The sequence below is a fragment of the Pocillopora damicornis genome, chromosome 2 (assembly GCF_964200805.1).
Source record: "Pocillopora damicornis chromosome 2, jaPocDami1.2, whole genome shotgun sequence".
Taxonomy (NCBI): Eukaryota; Metazoa; Cnidaria; class Anthozoa; order Scleractinia; family Pocilloporidae; genus Pocillopora; species Pocillopora damicornis.
The window spans coordinates 26,867,047-26,882,456 of NC_142671.1; the positions used below are offsets into that span (position 1 = coordinate 26,867,047).

The 15,410-nt window shown below is 39.7% G+C and overlaps 3 protein-coding genes across 4 annotated transcripts in view; 2 read left to right on the top strand and 1 right to left on the bottom strand.

Annotated features, from left to right (window-relative positions):
* The first annotated feature begins 2,197 nt into the window (after positions 1 to 2,197).
* On the top strand, positions 2,198 to 9,850 carry LOC149050544 (avidin-like). Of its 2 annotated transcripts, none has more exons than XM_089198112.1 (5): positions 2,198 to 2,723; positions 4,313 to 4,457; positions 5,757 to 5,865; positions 6,832 to 7,019; positions 8,936 to 9,850. In XM_089198112.1, the coding sequence occupies exons 2-5, from the start codon at positions 4,344 to 4,346 to the stop codon at positions 9,137 to 9,139; spliced, it is 615 nt and encodes a 204-aa protein (XP_089054238.1). In that variant the 5' UTR covers positions 2,198 to 2,723; positions 4,313 to 4,343; the 3' UTR covers positions 9,140 to 9,850. The 2 variants fall into 2 exon arrangements, with proteins under 2 accessions (XP_089054238.1, XP_089054239.1); XM_089198113.1 differs by having other exon boundaries at positions 2,436 to 2,577.
* Positions 9,851 to 12,599: 2,749 nt separating this feature from the next.
* On the bottom strand, positions 12,600 to 14,829 carry LOC149050545 (uncharacterized). Its single transcript, XM_089198105.1, has one exon. The coding sequence runs from the start codon at positions 14,516 to 14,518 to the stop codon at positions 12,989 to 12,991; it is 1,530 nt and encodes a 509-aa protein (XP_089054231.1). The 5' UTR covers positions 14,519 to 14,829; the 3' UTR covers positions 12,600 to 12,988.
* Positions 14,830 to 14,919: 90 nt separating this feature from the next.
* Positions 14,920 to 15,410, top strand: part of LOC113684582 (F-box/WD repeat-containing protein 4) — a 12,178-nt gene continuing 11,687 nt past the window's right edge. The window contains exon 1 of the mRNA XM_089198106.1: positions 14,920 to 15,410. This exon is cut by the window's right edge and continues 1,001 nt beyond it. The gene's annotated coding sequence lies outside the window, so the exon portion shown is untranslated.

The following is a 15,410-nucleotide window of genomic DNA, read 5'->3' on the forward strand; positions in this document are numbered from 1 at the left end:
GTTCTTCTTTACTTTTATAATTATTTTCAATTAATGTAATTGCTCGGATTTTCCGAACTCCTTTCCCTGCCCTGTTCCTAGACACTAAGCCAGCCTTAGCTTCACCCACAGGAACTTAGCTGAGTAAGAGCCTGACTACAATTTATGCAAGGAGCCGATAAGCCCGTGATATTTCGAGCATCAGCCCATTTGTCAGAGCGAAAGGAAAGCTTAAAGCTTGAGGATTTAAAATCATATGAAATTACTCTGGCTTAATTCATTGCCACCCTCCTCGGGGTAATTGGCACAGGTTGATGTGCATAGTCCGTAAAACGTCCTTAGCCCGTCTGTCACTAATGTCGTGAGAGAAACCTGGCACCCAGTGCATAGGAAAGCCAATATAAACGAGGACAGCAATTCGAAAGAATTCGATAGCATCAAAAAGATTTGATCGTCCAGGTAAAAAAGGGAAAGATCCTCGCAGATGAGCCACAATTATTGCAATCGCACGAATTAGGAAGCCTGGCTTCGACGGGATTTGACCCCTATTTGTTGGGCGCTTCTAACATGCGAGGCAAATTTTTCTAGGTTACTCGTCCCTGTAAGACAATGGGATTAAGAGGTTGACATTTTCCCGTGAGTACTTATCAACGCATCTCAAAAGCTTCCTTGACTCTTTCTCCTCTTCGTTACTTGTTCGAAATGTCTTGTAATTGTAAGGCCTTGTCCGCACTATACCTTTTGAATTTGAAATTTGCAGGTTTTTTTTTCACCTTTCTGGGGAAACCGATGTATTTTCCTTCGTCCCGGCAGGCTCTAACGACCACTGGCGGCACGTTGGGCCACAGGTGGCCCAAGCTTCAGCTGTAAGACGATCATCTTGCGCAGTAACAGTCATGGCGGAATTATAACAGTTTGTTGGAGAATATTTACTACCGCTTTAAGGAATAAAAAAATGCGTCAAATTCTCAATAAAAATACCTCACCTTACTTCCACAGAGTATCGCTTGTTATCTGACCGCTTACTTTGATGAAAAGAACCCATCTTAGCGTGTTGTCCATTTCGAGGTTGTCAACGTGCTAAAATGCGTTCTTTTCATCAAAGTAAGCGGTCAGATAACAAGCGATACACCGTGGAAGTAAGGTGAAGTATTTTTATCGATCGGTAATTTGGAACAGATTGTATCTTTGACCAGGAGGGTCGAAACACCAACCCAAGGCCAATGATTCTCACTCTTTTACCCGAGGCTCTTAGTATTTTTTAAGGTATAGAAGTGCCTCGCAATAATCTCATTTTAGGTAATTACAAATCTGCATCAAAGGTTTGTCGCGCCGATTTCGACAGGAAGTAACCAAAACCTACCAGTAGGCCTTGTATCTTGGTTTGCAGCAACTGGTGTCATGATTCTTAGTTTAACTTTCATCTATGAATGACTTACTTAGAAAAGCTCATAAAAGTGCAAAATACTGCAATGCTTAGAATGTGCGTCATCATCCCGCCATTTTCAATCATGCTCCGTTCATGTGGCACAACAGTCATCGGTCAACATTCACGCGAGCAGTTCACTGTTCTGACGTCATAGAACCACTTGGAAACGTTAGATGTCATGTTACCCCAAAGCGACCAATGAGAGCATGTGTGGTTTGGGAAAAATTCCAGCTTTATAATAACGATTCATAGTATGTTTGCGGAGTCAATGACAATCGTAGTCAATCAATTAATCAATCAATCGATCGATCAAACAAGCTGCATTTGGTCCAGTTTTTTGAAGTTTGAATGGTCTTTGTGATCTAAAAATTGCACAGTGTTTTATAAAACAGATCACAGAAGTTAAATCACACATTTTAAGACTTGACAAATTTCTAAGAACTACTTGAGATATTGTAATTTGTGTTCGAACAAGTCATGCCTAACCGAATATTTGATCTCCTTTAAAGCTGGCACCTATATACCTGTGGTATAACTATATATTGATAAATAAGAGAAGTCATTTTGATATGTCGTGGCAACCAAACAAATCAAAGTAAGAAAAAAAGAAACAGAAAGTTGCCCTCGGGCTGAAAACGACACTGAACAGCATTTGATATTTAAATGTACATAGAATTGATATATTGGTGCGCCAGGTTGTCATACATTAAAAAAACGCGTAGGAGGAAAAGTTTGCTTGACCCTTGACGACCCTGTACGTGATGTAAAAGAATTAGCATTATCCACCACGGAAATGATTTTTCTTACTCTCAGCGAAAAGTTTACGTGGTAAACTGAGTTGAAAACACTGTTTCGGGTCATTCTGCAGCTCGATTTTATTTCGGGAATCTTCCTCTAATAGCTAAGGAAAGAATGCCGTACGCGGCAAACCCAGAGAGACGCTGTACTGGAATTGTACTAAGAATTAGCATTTAAAACCGCGAAACTTATTTTTCTCATTCTCAGCGAAAAGTTTACGAAGTAAACTAAGTTAAAAACATTGTTTATGGTCATTTGATTTGAATTTCACGAATCCTCCTCTGACAGCTTAGGAAAGATCGTTGTCTGCGCAAACCCGGTGAGACGCAGTACACGCGAGCAGGCTATTACTTGTGTGCAGTTATTGACAGGTGAGGGGGTGGACTGGTGGCATATGATAAGGAAGTTTGACAACGGTATTTAGCATTACGCCAAGGACTGTGAGAGCGCTTGTGCGAAGAAGGTTCACTGAAACAAATTGTGCCTTTGGCGACAAGGGCTACGTCAGCTTCCCAAGGTAAATGATTCTTGCTCTTTCCACTAAGCTCTTGGAATTTTTCAGTGTATAGAAGTATGCTGTAATATTCTCATTCTAGGCGATTACAAATCTGTATCAAAGGTTTGTCGAGCCGACATCGACAAGAAGTAACAAAAACCTACTAGTACGCCTCGTATTTTGGTTTGCAACAAGTGGTGTCATGATTCTTAGTTTGCCTTTTATTTGTCTGACCGTGATCTGAAATGTCCAAACATTGTTATTACTGTGTAACCTGGATTGTTGTTAATCTTAGTTGTCAAAGGACTCACTCTGTCCTGCTCGGACGCCAGCCACACAGCTCTGCTTTAGGAAACACAGGAATTGTCGGGAAACAAATTGGAGTTGATTTCTTTTTTTTGGGAGCAGTCGTTAAGTGATTTGTTTAATAGTTCAACGAACACATTGGAAAGTACAATATCAGAACGAATGGAAAATCTATGAACGATTTGTTTGTAAAAGCTCATTAAAAGAGCAAAGTACTACAATGTTCAGAATGTGCGTCATCATTCCACCATTTTCAATCGCGCTTCGTTCATGTGGCACGACGGTCATCGGTCAACATTCGTGAGAAAAGTTAACTGTTCTGACGTCATATAACCACCACGTGACCCAAAAGTGACCAAGAAGAGCACGTGTGGTTTGGGAAATTTTCAGCTTTATGACAAAGGCTCATAATATGTTTGCTAAGTCAATCACCATCGCAATCAATCAATCGATCAGCTGCAATTTGGTGTGGTGTTTAGAAGTTTGACTGGTCTTTGTCCTCTAAAAATGGCACATTGTTGAATCTCACAATTTAAGACCGATCAAATTTCTTAGAACTACTTGAAATATTGTGATTTGTGTTTGAACAAGTCATGCTTAGCGGAATATTTGATTTCCTATGAATAGGATTAATCAACGAAGTTATTTTGATATGTCGTGGGAACCAAACAAATCAAAGTAAGCAAACAAAAAACTAGCGAAACGTTGCCCCCGGGCTGAAGAAGATAACAGCATTTCGCATTTGAAATGTAAATATACTTGATATGTTGGTGAACCGCACAATGAAAAGGTGCGCTAGAGGAAAGGTTTGCTTTACCTGTGACAACCCTGTACGCGATATAAATGATTTAGCTTTTGCCAACACGACTGTTATTTTTCTCACTTGATGCAAAAAGTTTACTCTGTAACTGAAAGCACATTGGCCCAAAAATTTGTTTATTACAAAGGGAATGAAATATGTTTAAACAAAGTTTCCATAGAGCTTAATATTCGCCTTTTAGGAAGCAACATAAAAGAATCGATGAACATTTGATTCTTGGTAGGTTACTCTGAATGATATTGACTTTAGTTATCGTGTAAGGCCCGCTTGCATGCCAGCTCATTAAGTTTTGTTGAGCACGACCAAATTTGATTGTGGCGTCTTGCATGTTAAATAGTTCTTCTGTTCTGTTAAATAGGAGGGCGTAAATTTTTTATTAAGTAATCTGATCATACATCCATTTTTTCCGAGCCTCTCTCATTGATCTTCAATGATCTTAAAAAATTCATCAGCACAAATTAATCAGTCCTTTTCATACCTGCAGATTCCGAAGTTCTCAAAACAGAGAAAGGAGAATGTTGAAACTTTCACCCCATCACAGCACAACGTTGTCGCGGTTTTTGAAACCTTGTCTAGCAGCCTGCATTTCAGTGGTAGCGCGATCTTATCCCCTCAAGTTAACGTCAGGGGTTAGTTTCTAATTCTTGCAAAGCAAAACTAATTAATCTTTCCACCCCAAATATCTAATTAGGAATTCTTCTAACTGTCTGCCTTAAATTCCTAAGCAGCTAGTTCGGAGAATTTGGTATTGGATCAACTAACGATCCGCCAGTTGAAGTGGAGGGAGCTAGTGGTGGATATTTACTGAGCTGCGAAGCGGCAGAGGAAATATCCACCACTACCCACCGACACTGAGGTAAATGGTTTTTTTTTTAGTGCAAGCTAAAACAGTGAGATAATATCGCTCAAAGAGATGGTTTTTAAGTGATTTATTCGTGCAACGATTACAAAACTTTTTGGGCGCAAATCAGTACGCTTTAGTACACACTATTTCTCTTTATTCCCATGGCTTATCTGTAGATATTGTAAGTTGTAAAATTCTGTCTCAGTCACTCACGGAAGTTTAGGGGTTAATTGTGTTAATCACGATGTCAAAATGTCACTCATATCTGGAAGTGATACCTTGTATGTCAGTATTAGCAAACCTGCGTATGGAAAAACAATGCTGTGAGAAACGAATATATTCCCGGAAATTTTTCAGACTTTGATCTTGAGGGCGGATTGAATCATGTGCAGAAGTCACGTGACTCGATTAAGTAATCCAATAAAAGAAAGGAACAAGTCGCGCACAAAATCCTATTTTCAACACATGTCCCACCGGCGTTATTTATGATTCCTTTGAGCTGAAATTCAACTTTGTTTGCAAAACGCCAACACTTTACCAGGGCGTTGATTTTTTTTGATACGTAGTTATTATTGCAGGTGGCATACAAGGCATCATGTTTAAATCAACAGATCAGTGTAATGTCTTCAAAAACATCCTCCTTGTGGCGAAATGAAAGCTGGTTTCATTAAGTTCATAAGACTGAGAACTGAGCACAATAAAATTTTAAGATAAGATTTGGGTTTTCAAGTTTAAATGAATTGTGTTCCATGTCAGCTCAAGATGATTACTGTCAGTGTAATCAAATAGAACGTTAAGGGCTTATGTTGATTTTTAGGCAGGGATAATATGGGGGTTAAATTAAAGTATTCGGGATAAAAATGAAACGTTTATACACAGACTCAAGTCCACGCCCGGGCACTCGGGCCCACACCAAGGGAATTTTGAAATAATCGGAATGAAATTACAATGATATGCTTTTAAAGTCCACACCGAGAGATAGGGTATGGACTTAAACAGTGGGTTTCTGCTCGAGACTACGAACAGAGATCTGAGGATTCCACATGACGAGGTTCATTTACACAGAATTTCCTTTTTCATTCAGGAACAATGGCCTTTATCAGGAGGAAGGGGAGTCTCTTTGGTCAACACTGGTTCAGTACGTTACGCATTTAGCACAAATCAGGACTCTACTATGGCTTGCACTGAATACGGTAGGTACTCGTTCCCAGTCCTTATTGGTCCTTATTTTCCACCTCTATACTGGGATTAAGGAAAGATGGACAATGGTATCTATAAAATAAACTTTTGCTATTAGTTCAAACTTTTTCATTCAAATTCAATGCACTTAATAATAATAATTAAAAATGTTTATAGTGACAATAACAATAAAAAAAGAAAAAATGAGCGTGGTCATTAAGGGGCATTAGTCTAGTAGTTTTCAAAGAAACATTTCTTCAACGCGTCACCTTTCATCATTGATTTTAAATTTGTTGAATAAGAGGAATTGTAACTGTATTTTTTGTAGAAGCTGGAGTAAGGAAGAGGGTTCGATACGGAACAATCGAGGAATGTGGAGCGGAAAGTTTCCTAAAAGTTTAAATAGCTCTTTCTCTAATGCTATTTAGATGTCGTGCCTCCAAACAACAGAAATTTGCAGCTGATTTCAATCTCATTTGGAAACAAACAAACAAATAAATCACAGAAATTTAGCAGGCACAGACCATGCTTGACTTTGAACACAACTGATTCGATGTCTTTTCACCTTTCCAGCCGAGTTGATAATTCTGCCTACCTAAAAAATTGCATAAAAAACAGCATAAAATACGCTTTCTTGAACTCATGATAGTTTTCTAGCGTCGCTGACCTAGCAGAAATGCCACGTCTGATAGCTGCTCTGAGATGCTGTAATTTGACTATTGTTTGCTCTAATTTTTAAGTCTCAAAAACACTATTTAAAGTATCGTTTCCTATTCAAAGAAATTTGGTTCCCGGCTTTTTGTAATAAGGCTATGACTTTACAAATTTAAGACCGTTTCTGCGCAGTTTTGAAGTTTAAAACTCAAAACTTACCGAAAACAGAAGTAGTAACATATATGTAAAGTGCCGATGATTTTAAATAAAATAATTAGTCAAGCATTATGCGGTCACTTCAGTTATCACCAAATCTTACTCCATAGGTGACGTGAGTGGAAAGTGGTATAACGAGTTGGGCTCCCAGATGGAAATCTTCCAGTCTGCCGATGGAGAATTGAAGGGCGTGTATGTGAACAGTGCTCCAGGATCTACAGACAAAGATGCAGAGAGTTTGATTGGCAGTTTGGGAAAAGGCGTACCAGCTACGCTTGGCTTCGTGGTCAATTTTGAAGTAAGTCTGGAGATGGTAACGTATTATTGTAGTGGTTTTGCTATCTATGCATGTTGCTCATTCAGCAGAAAAAGAAGTGCGAGCACTTCGCTTTTCGTTTTTTTGTGTGTTCTTCTGTCCTGGTTCTTATGCATACACTTCACAGTTTATTTGTAGTTAAGTAGCCCACCTAGCTTACCTAAATTTTTTATCTGGATATTAAGATGGAAACTGAATAAGGAAGATGTAAATATATATTATTACTAAAGCGGATGACGCTTCAGCGCCACATGCACAACTGAGACGAAATGAAAACGACCCTTGACTACCTTGTCTATTGTTCGATCCAAGAGTTTACTACTGGCGAGTAACAATGAATCTAGTTTCACTGCGATTGGTTTCTTTCCCATCCAAAAGTTTTTTTTCCACCTATAGACGTCACTGGCTGGATTTCTCTAACAAAGTTATTTCAGAGGCAGAGACACTATCCCATCTCCCTAAGGGCGTGGCGTTGCCTGGCCCTCCCAATGGATAAGCAGTGGTTCTTTCGAAGCATAGACAAGCGACTTTTTTCTGTCAGTGACATGGGCTAGTCTTGAAAAGCTTCAGCGAAGTAATTTTTTTTGTTTTTTTTATGAGCATTGAATTTTTATATTACTCTCAGTGATTTGTCAACAACAAAGGTTTATGAAAAACAATTTATCAATCTTGTAATTCTGAAATAGGGTATTAGTATCGCCTGGATCGAATTTTCAATGGCCATTTTGTATTATGAAATTGCTTTAGGACTCAATTTAGATTCAGAAGTGTCAGTTTGGATATGACCTTCTCAAACTCATTGATATTCACGAGGTCAACTACCAACCACAAGATGTATACCACATCACGTGCATGTGTTGGGATCCCCAATGAAAAACAGTATACCAATCTCCAGTGAGAGTGGTATATACTACTAAAATATGCACAATGACAAAGGGTTCAGTGCAGCACTTCCATTTACTTCAGAAAGGTGGCGCTTCAGTCCGCAAATGGGGATAGGATAGCGTTCCCCAGAAGAGTTGCTTACTTCTTGAACGAACTTCGACAGCCAGTAGTTCACACTACATGCAGACATATCTGTAATGGCCGTGTCCAAAGTTTGTACTCCTTCTTCAAAGTCTTTCGTGGTAAAAAGGCCGCCGGGTTCCAAAGTACAGGACCTCACTAATCGATTCTGTTTCCATTCCTCGAAAACCTTACACGACGATTTGATTTTATAAGCTGTTAATTTCGGTACTGCATTATCAACATTTTTCTTCTCATCCTCCACACTTTTCGGCTGCCGAAATCTCTCGAACGATTTTGTTGCGGTATACATCCTGACTGAACGACAACCTGCAAACGCTGGCAACTCCAGCAACTTTCACATCTCAGAATAAATTAAATCGCACCATAATTACAAATTAGTCACGCCGGTAAAAAACATCGTTGATACTGAAATTATCGAGGAAGGAATGTTAGACAGCAAACAATTCTAATTGGAAGTATTTATTTATTATTTCGTTAAGAGTGATCATGAGAAGTTATCCCAAAACTCGTGCTTCGCGTTTCATCGGGGTATCCAAACACCTAGAAACAATAAAAGCACTCGGCCTACAGCCTCGTGCTTTCATTTTTTTCTCGGTGTTTGGATACCCCGATGAAACACTCGCTCTCGTTTCGAAAATAGTACAAGAAAAGAAAAACATTACAGACCTAAGGTGACACTATTCCAGTGCGGTACCAGAAGGAAAAGGTTTGAATTCCGCATTAAATTTTTCTTTTAATGCGTTGATTTGCAAACCTAGTTGGTAAACCCTCGAATGATAAGTTTGAAGGTCAATGTATCATACAGCGTGGATGCCATATTCAGTTAAGGAAGAACCGACGGACAGAGTCTTTCCTCTCTCTTTTTGCAGGATGGATTATATACCACTTCTTGGTCAGGCCAATACCGGAACGACGAGGGAAAGGAAGTTTTGAAGACCACTTGGCTCATGACAACTAACGTGAAAGATAGCTCGGAATATTGGGAGTCGGCCAATGTTGGCCAAGATCGCTTCACCAGAGAGCCACAAAATCCTAGAGGAAGGAATTCTTTTATCGCAAAACACATTAAGTAACTCGGATCAAAACTGATGTGAGGACGCGCAATGGGTCTCAAGTTAAAGAAAAGTAATAGAAAATTCGGGTTTAAACTTCTGCATAATAAATCACGTTTTGAGGACGCAATGAAATCAATAGCTTGAGGTAAATGCAACCGACAGAGCTGAAACATATCTGCGCATGTCAGCAACTCTGGCATGCTCAAGCTTGAAGCCAAGGTAACATTAGAGTAAAAGAAACCGTACATCTATTTTCTCAGGCTAAGAATACAATAAGGTCAATATGGTACTCGATCAGTGACAGTCTGTTCAGTTTTGCCGAGTAGCACGCTGCAATGGATAAAGGACATTAAGGTTTTCAACATTTTGAAAATTTCCGCCATTTTTATTAATATGTGATGTTGCTATGGATTCATGAGCGAGTTCGTGACATGCGCAGACGTTATTCAGCTCTGTCAATGCAACCTCTTGTGTATTCATATGTTGTGGTTCGAGTTTTTCCAAGGCTTTAATTCTTTTTGGGCACTTTTACTAAGATTTTCTATTGCGACAAAAAGGCAAAAAATCAATTTTCTCTGGAAAATTTTCGACGAAAAATTTAAACCGCTATAGATTAGTTCATACGATCAGAGTAATTAGATCAGAATTAGCTTCTTAGTGCCATTAGCTGTCTACTGTTTTTTATTTCACCTCTAACTATGTATTGATGATTAAAGGACCCAGTAAGCACTTCTTCTTTTCTTTTATAATTGTTCACGATTAATGTAATTGCTCGGATTTTCCTCAGTAACACATTTGGGGACAGTAAATTCGACTCATAGTCCAGTGTCGATTTCACCGCCTTCCCAGCCCTGTCCTTGGGCACTCAACCACCAGACTGATAGCTAACGAACCATATCGTCATAAACAACAAATATGAGAATACAGCACGGAGAAAGTTTTCATGCTCAAATAATTGCGTGTGAACTGGACAACACAATTCAGGAGAGCGAAGAAAACTTTTGGCGCCGACAACTTCGTACCTCGCGATTAATTTAATAATTAAAATAAAAGTCTTATTCAGCTCAGCGCGCATAGATCTGAAAGCCCACATTGTGCAATTTTTTTTTTGAGAGGGCGCGATGATTACCGAAGAAACCCGAAGATCTCCGGACACACTCCGAAGAGTCTTATCATAAAAGCTCCTTCTTTATGCTCTATGCTCTAAGATTTAAAGTTTCGATAAAAATAGGGTAACTTATGAAGACTTTCTTTTCTTATTCTTCCTAGGGATTGTTCTAATACATTTTTAGAAAATTTTCTCTCAAAGCTGTAAAACGCTGGTTAGGAATGGGTAGTCGGCCGGTTGCGTGAACTGATGTGAAATCCAGGTCGTCGATCTTCAAGCGTGAGAATTGTCATGAAGCAGAGGATAGTCGGTGAAAGACAGAAACTTTTACCGATGGGTTAGACGAAAGGCTCCAACAAGGCTGCACCGATCAAAAGAAATTTTCTGAATATTAAAGCAACTTGCAATCGCGCCTAAAACAGAAGGTATCCAGGTAGCATTGCGATTAAACATCCTGTAAAAGTGAAATTTTTACCATATAAACGTATGAAGTAAACGAGAAATTTATGTAATTCGCATGTAATTCTGCAAAGTGTTAGATAAGGAAAGAAGGAAGTTTGAAATTCCAGACACAATTCAGTTTCTGCGCTCAAATTCTAGTAACATATAGTAAAAACTTACTTGTAAATTATTCATCTCATCCAAAGTAACTTTTCATAGTTTTCGTCAGAAAGCCCCACTGCCGAAATCTGATCGGCGCGATGAACATAAAGTTGTCGTAAACTGATTGGTACAGGCAACATACCGTGTGGCTGCGCCGTCTTTTAGGTAATAATGACGGCAGGTTCCTCAGGTCGGAAGATTTGTGGGATTTTTGTCGTCCCTGTCGACACGCCCTTTGGTGAGTGTGCAAACCGATCCTTGATCTGCACGCACTGCCACACTTTTGGCACGGGAATCCTTGGACAGGGAGGCTCAGGGCGGCTGTGGCCTTCTTCTCAGTTTCTCCTACACAGCATCTCTTCTGGCCGTCTCGAAAGCCACGGCTCCTCGCATTGGCATATAATTCTTTGGTAGCGCAAGCAAATTATTGGAATAAGTAGCTTGGAGAATTATTAGAATCGCGGAAAAAATAGTTTAACTCTATACCTTGGTGATCTGATCCATGCGAATAACAAAACTCCAATGTTGACATCTAACTGGGTCCGTATGGATTGTGCTAGCATACTTTTAGGCCCGGTTTCTTGTGCCTTCGTCACTCGTCTTTATCGCTATCGCGCCATTATTACTCATTAATATTTACGGTTCCCAGTAATGCCCCAGTAAGGAAAAATTCCTGGCGCTGCCCCTGCATAAACCGCTCCTAATATGGCATTAAGTCCAGCAGAATCCAGTGGTAACAATGTTTTATAAAAGCAAGTATGCTTTATCAACAATAAAAATATATAATTTGTACTTGTTTTGTGTTTCTTTTTAAAAAGCATACTTTAGGAAAAAGCAGCATAATTTTCAAAAACGAGCATAATTTTGAGCTTTATGTGGAAAAAATCGAGCACTGCTATCAACATAATTAGTGACTTTCAAAAGCGCAATTTATGTATACAGGCCTACATCTGACACCTTCTCCATGTCTGTAGGAGTTTTATACTTCGGTGGGTAAACGACTTCCACACCAGGCGAGAAGACAGGTTACCGATCTACTCTCTCCTGTACCTAAAGATATTTTTGCTTCCAGATGCCGGTGGAAAATTGTAAAGAAGGCGAAAGGAACAGTACATGGTAGTGCTCATGAGGGTGCGCCTTAGTATTTACCTGCGTTCTAGGTCAGCGGAGACGATCGAAATATAGGGGCATTGGGCGGATGAAAATGTGATTTAAATGAAATAAGAAAGCTAGAAATATGTACAATCCTTACGCTAAGCTCACGAGCAAACTTCCACGACTTCCTAAGCAAATAGTCGCAGATGTTCCCAGGTGGAAGGAGCTTTTGGAGAAAATGCTGCAAAACAGCGGTGACCTCGCAACTAACATTTTAGTGTCATTGCCTATCTCCAACGTGAAAAAATTTAAAACATTTCCAATGACGCGATTTTGATCAATCGATTTTTTGACCGCGTAGCCGTTGAAAAGAGTTTAAAAACTACTTTTAGAGCGTGGCGCAAAGTTTAAAAATAGTTAAAAAAATATCTTCAAGTTCTCTCACTCATCCTCCCTTGCAACCATTCAATCCTTCGTTATGACTTGACCCGTTCACATGACTAAGGAAACTTAATGAATATAGTTGATTTTAACATAAAGCTGTCTCGAGAAACGTTGTGGAAAAGAAAAAGCGTACAAGTGCACACAACAACGCCAAAGGTATTTTAAGTAGTTTTCAGGTCACGGTTCCTTAACTCAAGACTCATTATACGTACGAGGCACAACGGGTTTGATGATTTCATTATATTTATTTGTCTTATTAATTCTTTGATTACCAGATACCCAGGCTATCTTTCGAGATTTTCACGTGTAATTTTTTTCTGACAACTTTCGCCACTTTTCTCGAAAAAGCTGCGTATTAAAATAGTGGCAAGCGTTGAAGGCGCGCTCTGATTGGCTACTCCGAATGCCTTTGCTATTCACCTACGAACATCTCCCGTGGGACTTAAGCCCGAAAACATTGTAAACGCTGCAGGAATAAATGAGATAAAATAATATTTTCGTTCTACATTATCTCACTGTTTTAGTATATAATAAGCAACCATTCACTAGAGTGAAGGTGATTAGGGGTGGATATTACCACTGGCTGCCTCCTCTTCGGTGAAGAAATGTTAAGTAATTTAAGAGATACAGGCATCCATGAGAATACGAAGGGATAAATCAACAAAGTCTTGCGCTCGAGATCTCGTAATGATTTCAGGAGAATATTCCACGGTCCAGTACAGCTGGTCATTGATCGTAAATATTCCGTTTCCAGTGATAAAAGGAAACTTGGCACTTTGAACGGCAAAATACGCACCAGCAAACTTGTAGGGAGATTTTCCTTCTTGATCAATGGACAGAACTCCGAGGTTAGTCAAGTTGAATAGTTCTTTTCGTTGTCCATGCTTGGTTTCAGAACAAAATAAATTCCACAAGGATGGTAAGTTCACACATTGTACTAATTTTAAAAAGTTCATGTGCTCTCCTGAGTCGATCTTTCGGTGAACTTTGTTTGTACAAGTGCGCGAGAAATCCCAGAACTCCTCTGTTCCTTTCACTTCAATTTGAAGTGCGTCGAACGTTGCATACAGCCCAAACTCTTCTCTTCCAAGTTTGGGTTCACATTGTTGTCGGATGTCAACAGTATAATTACTGTCAAACAATAACGGGGGTTTTTGTTCAGTTTGCTCCGGTTCAATAATTTGTTTCATGGCTAAGTGAGTTGCTGCAGTAATAGCGCCGTGCACTGTACAACCATTGGCCTTACAGCAACTTACTAAAGCCATTGTTTGTTCTTTAGTTAAGCATCGAGGTATTGCGTGCGTGGTCTGTGCCAGTGAATCACGAACATTGGGAGGAAACTTTAATAAATATAAATTTGCCATCTTGGGTTTGCGAATCATAGCGCTTAGCTTACTGCACCCCACGAGCAGTGGAATTAGCAATCTTTCCAAAATATTTGGTTTGGTTAGATTCAATGTCATGCACTCCAGTGTTGGACGAAACGCTAGAGTTTCAACTTTCATGGCCTTCCCGTTGTACAGTGAGCCCAGGAATTGCAGCAGTTTGTTTTTAAATTCAAACACAGATCGGGCATCGCAAATGATATGATGGAAAGTAAATAACAACGCATTTTTGTAGAGAATTCCTTCACCTTCGCTTTCAGTAGTCTCCCTGAGTAGTGTTACACGCCATAAAGGCCCTTTCTCAGTGTTAAATGGTGCACAATTGATATGTTCGTTGAACGCACTCATCCAGTTTTCTGAGTCTATGTCCATTCTTGTTTGAAATTCCAAACTTTGCGGGTCCTCCATCTCTTCAAAACATTGCTGGAAGACATTATCGACAGTTATACGCATTCGTAGTAATGCAAATCGTTCGGACAACATAAGCAGAGCTGTTTTCAGATGCCCTGGATCAAGTTTTACTTTAGATTCCAGCAGGAGCACAGTGTTCAGGTAGCAAGTGCTGTATCCTGAGGCGATGATTGAGAAGTATCTTTCGAAGGAACCTAGTCGGCGAGAAATCTTTCCAGTACCCGTGTGAGAGATTTCGTCTTCATTCTGACGCATCAGAACATGGCGAAGTAGGCACGCAATGCCAACGGCAAGAACGACTGAACAACATATAACCAGGGGTGAAATCGACGGAAACAACGAGATCAACATCGTCAGCGATCCTTTTTAAATCTCGAGTGAGACCTGTGGCAGTTAAAGGCGTAGCAGATATTTACCTCCTTATTTGAACTTAGTGTAGGATCTCTGGAGCGTCACCCGCTTTTGTGTCATGGTCTCCTGATCATAGATTTCATAGCATAGATTTCTGAATGCACACCTCGTGATATTATCAGCATCTGGAGACACGCTTGACGGATTTAAAAGAATCAGAAATTCTAGTTTGCAAGGATTTATGTAAAGGTCGCTATAATATCGGCTATAGGCATCTTTGCACTTCTTTTCTTTTTCATTTTCGCTTGGATTTCCATTTCCAAAACATTTTTGTGGAGCCTCCCTTCAGAACAGATCGCTGATCACATCTAGTATGTTGTGACATCTGCCTGCAGCATTTCAACGAAGACGCCATGGTCGGTTAACTCCATTGAAGATCACAGGGGTGGCACACCAGGCCAAAATCCCACTCAGAGTAATGATCTTAACGACAACAAAACGTAGTGTGGATGAACCATATCGTAATAAACAGCAAACATCAGAATGCAACACATGCACGGGAAAACTTTTTAGTACTCTAGTAACTGTCTGCAATTGGAATCTATCTCGTTTTATATGGCAAAGAAAAAAAATTGTTGATTATAACGTACGCCATCTATGCTTCTGTCCTCCAGTAGATCATTACTGAGAATGCATATGTAATTCAGATTATTATAAAGCTTAAAATCGGTCAAGTCTTGTCTATCGTCTTTTCACCTACGAAAGATCTTTCAGTGTAGATCCAGCAATCACGCCTGCAACATCCTGCAGCTTCTGCCAATCCCTTCAGCATAACCTGAAGAAGGCGACCTACTGATGCTATGCCTTGCTAAAGGGTAACCCGTGAATATTG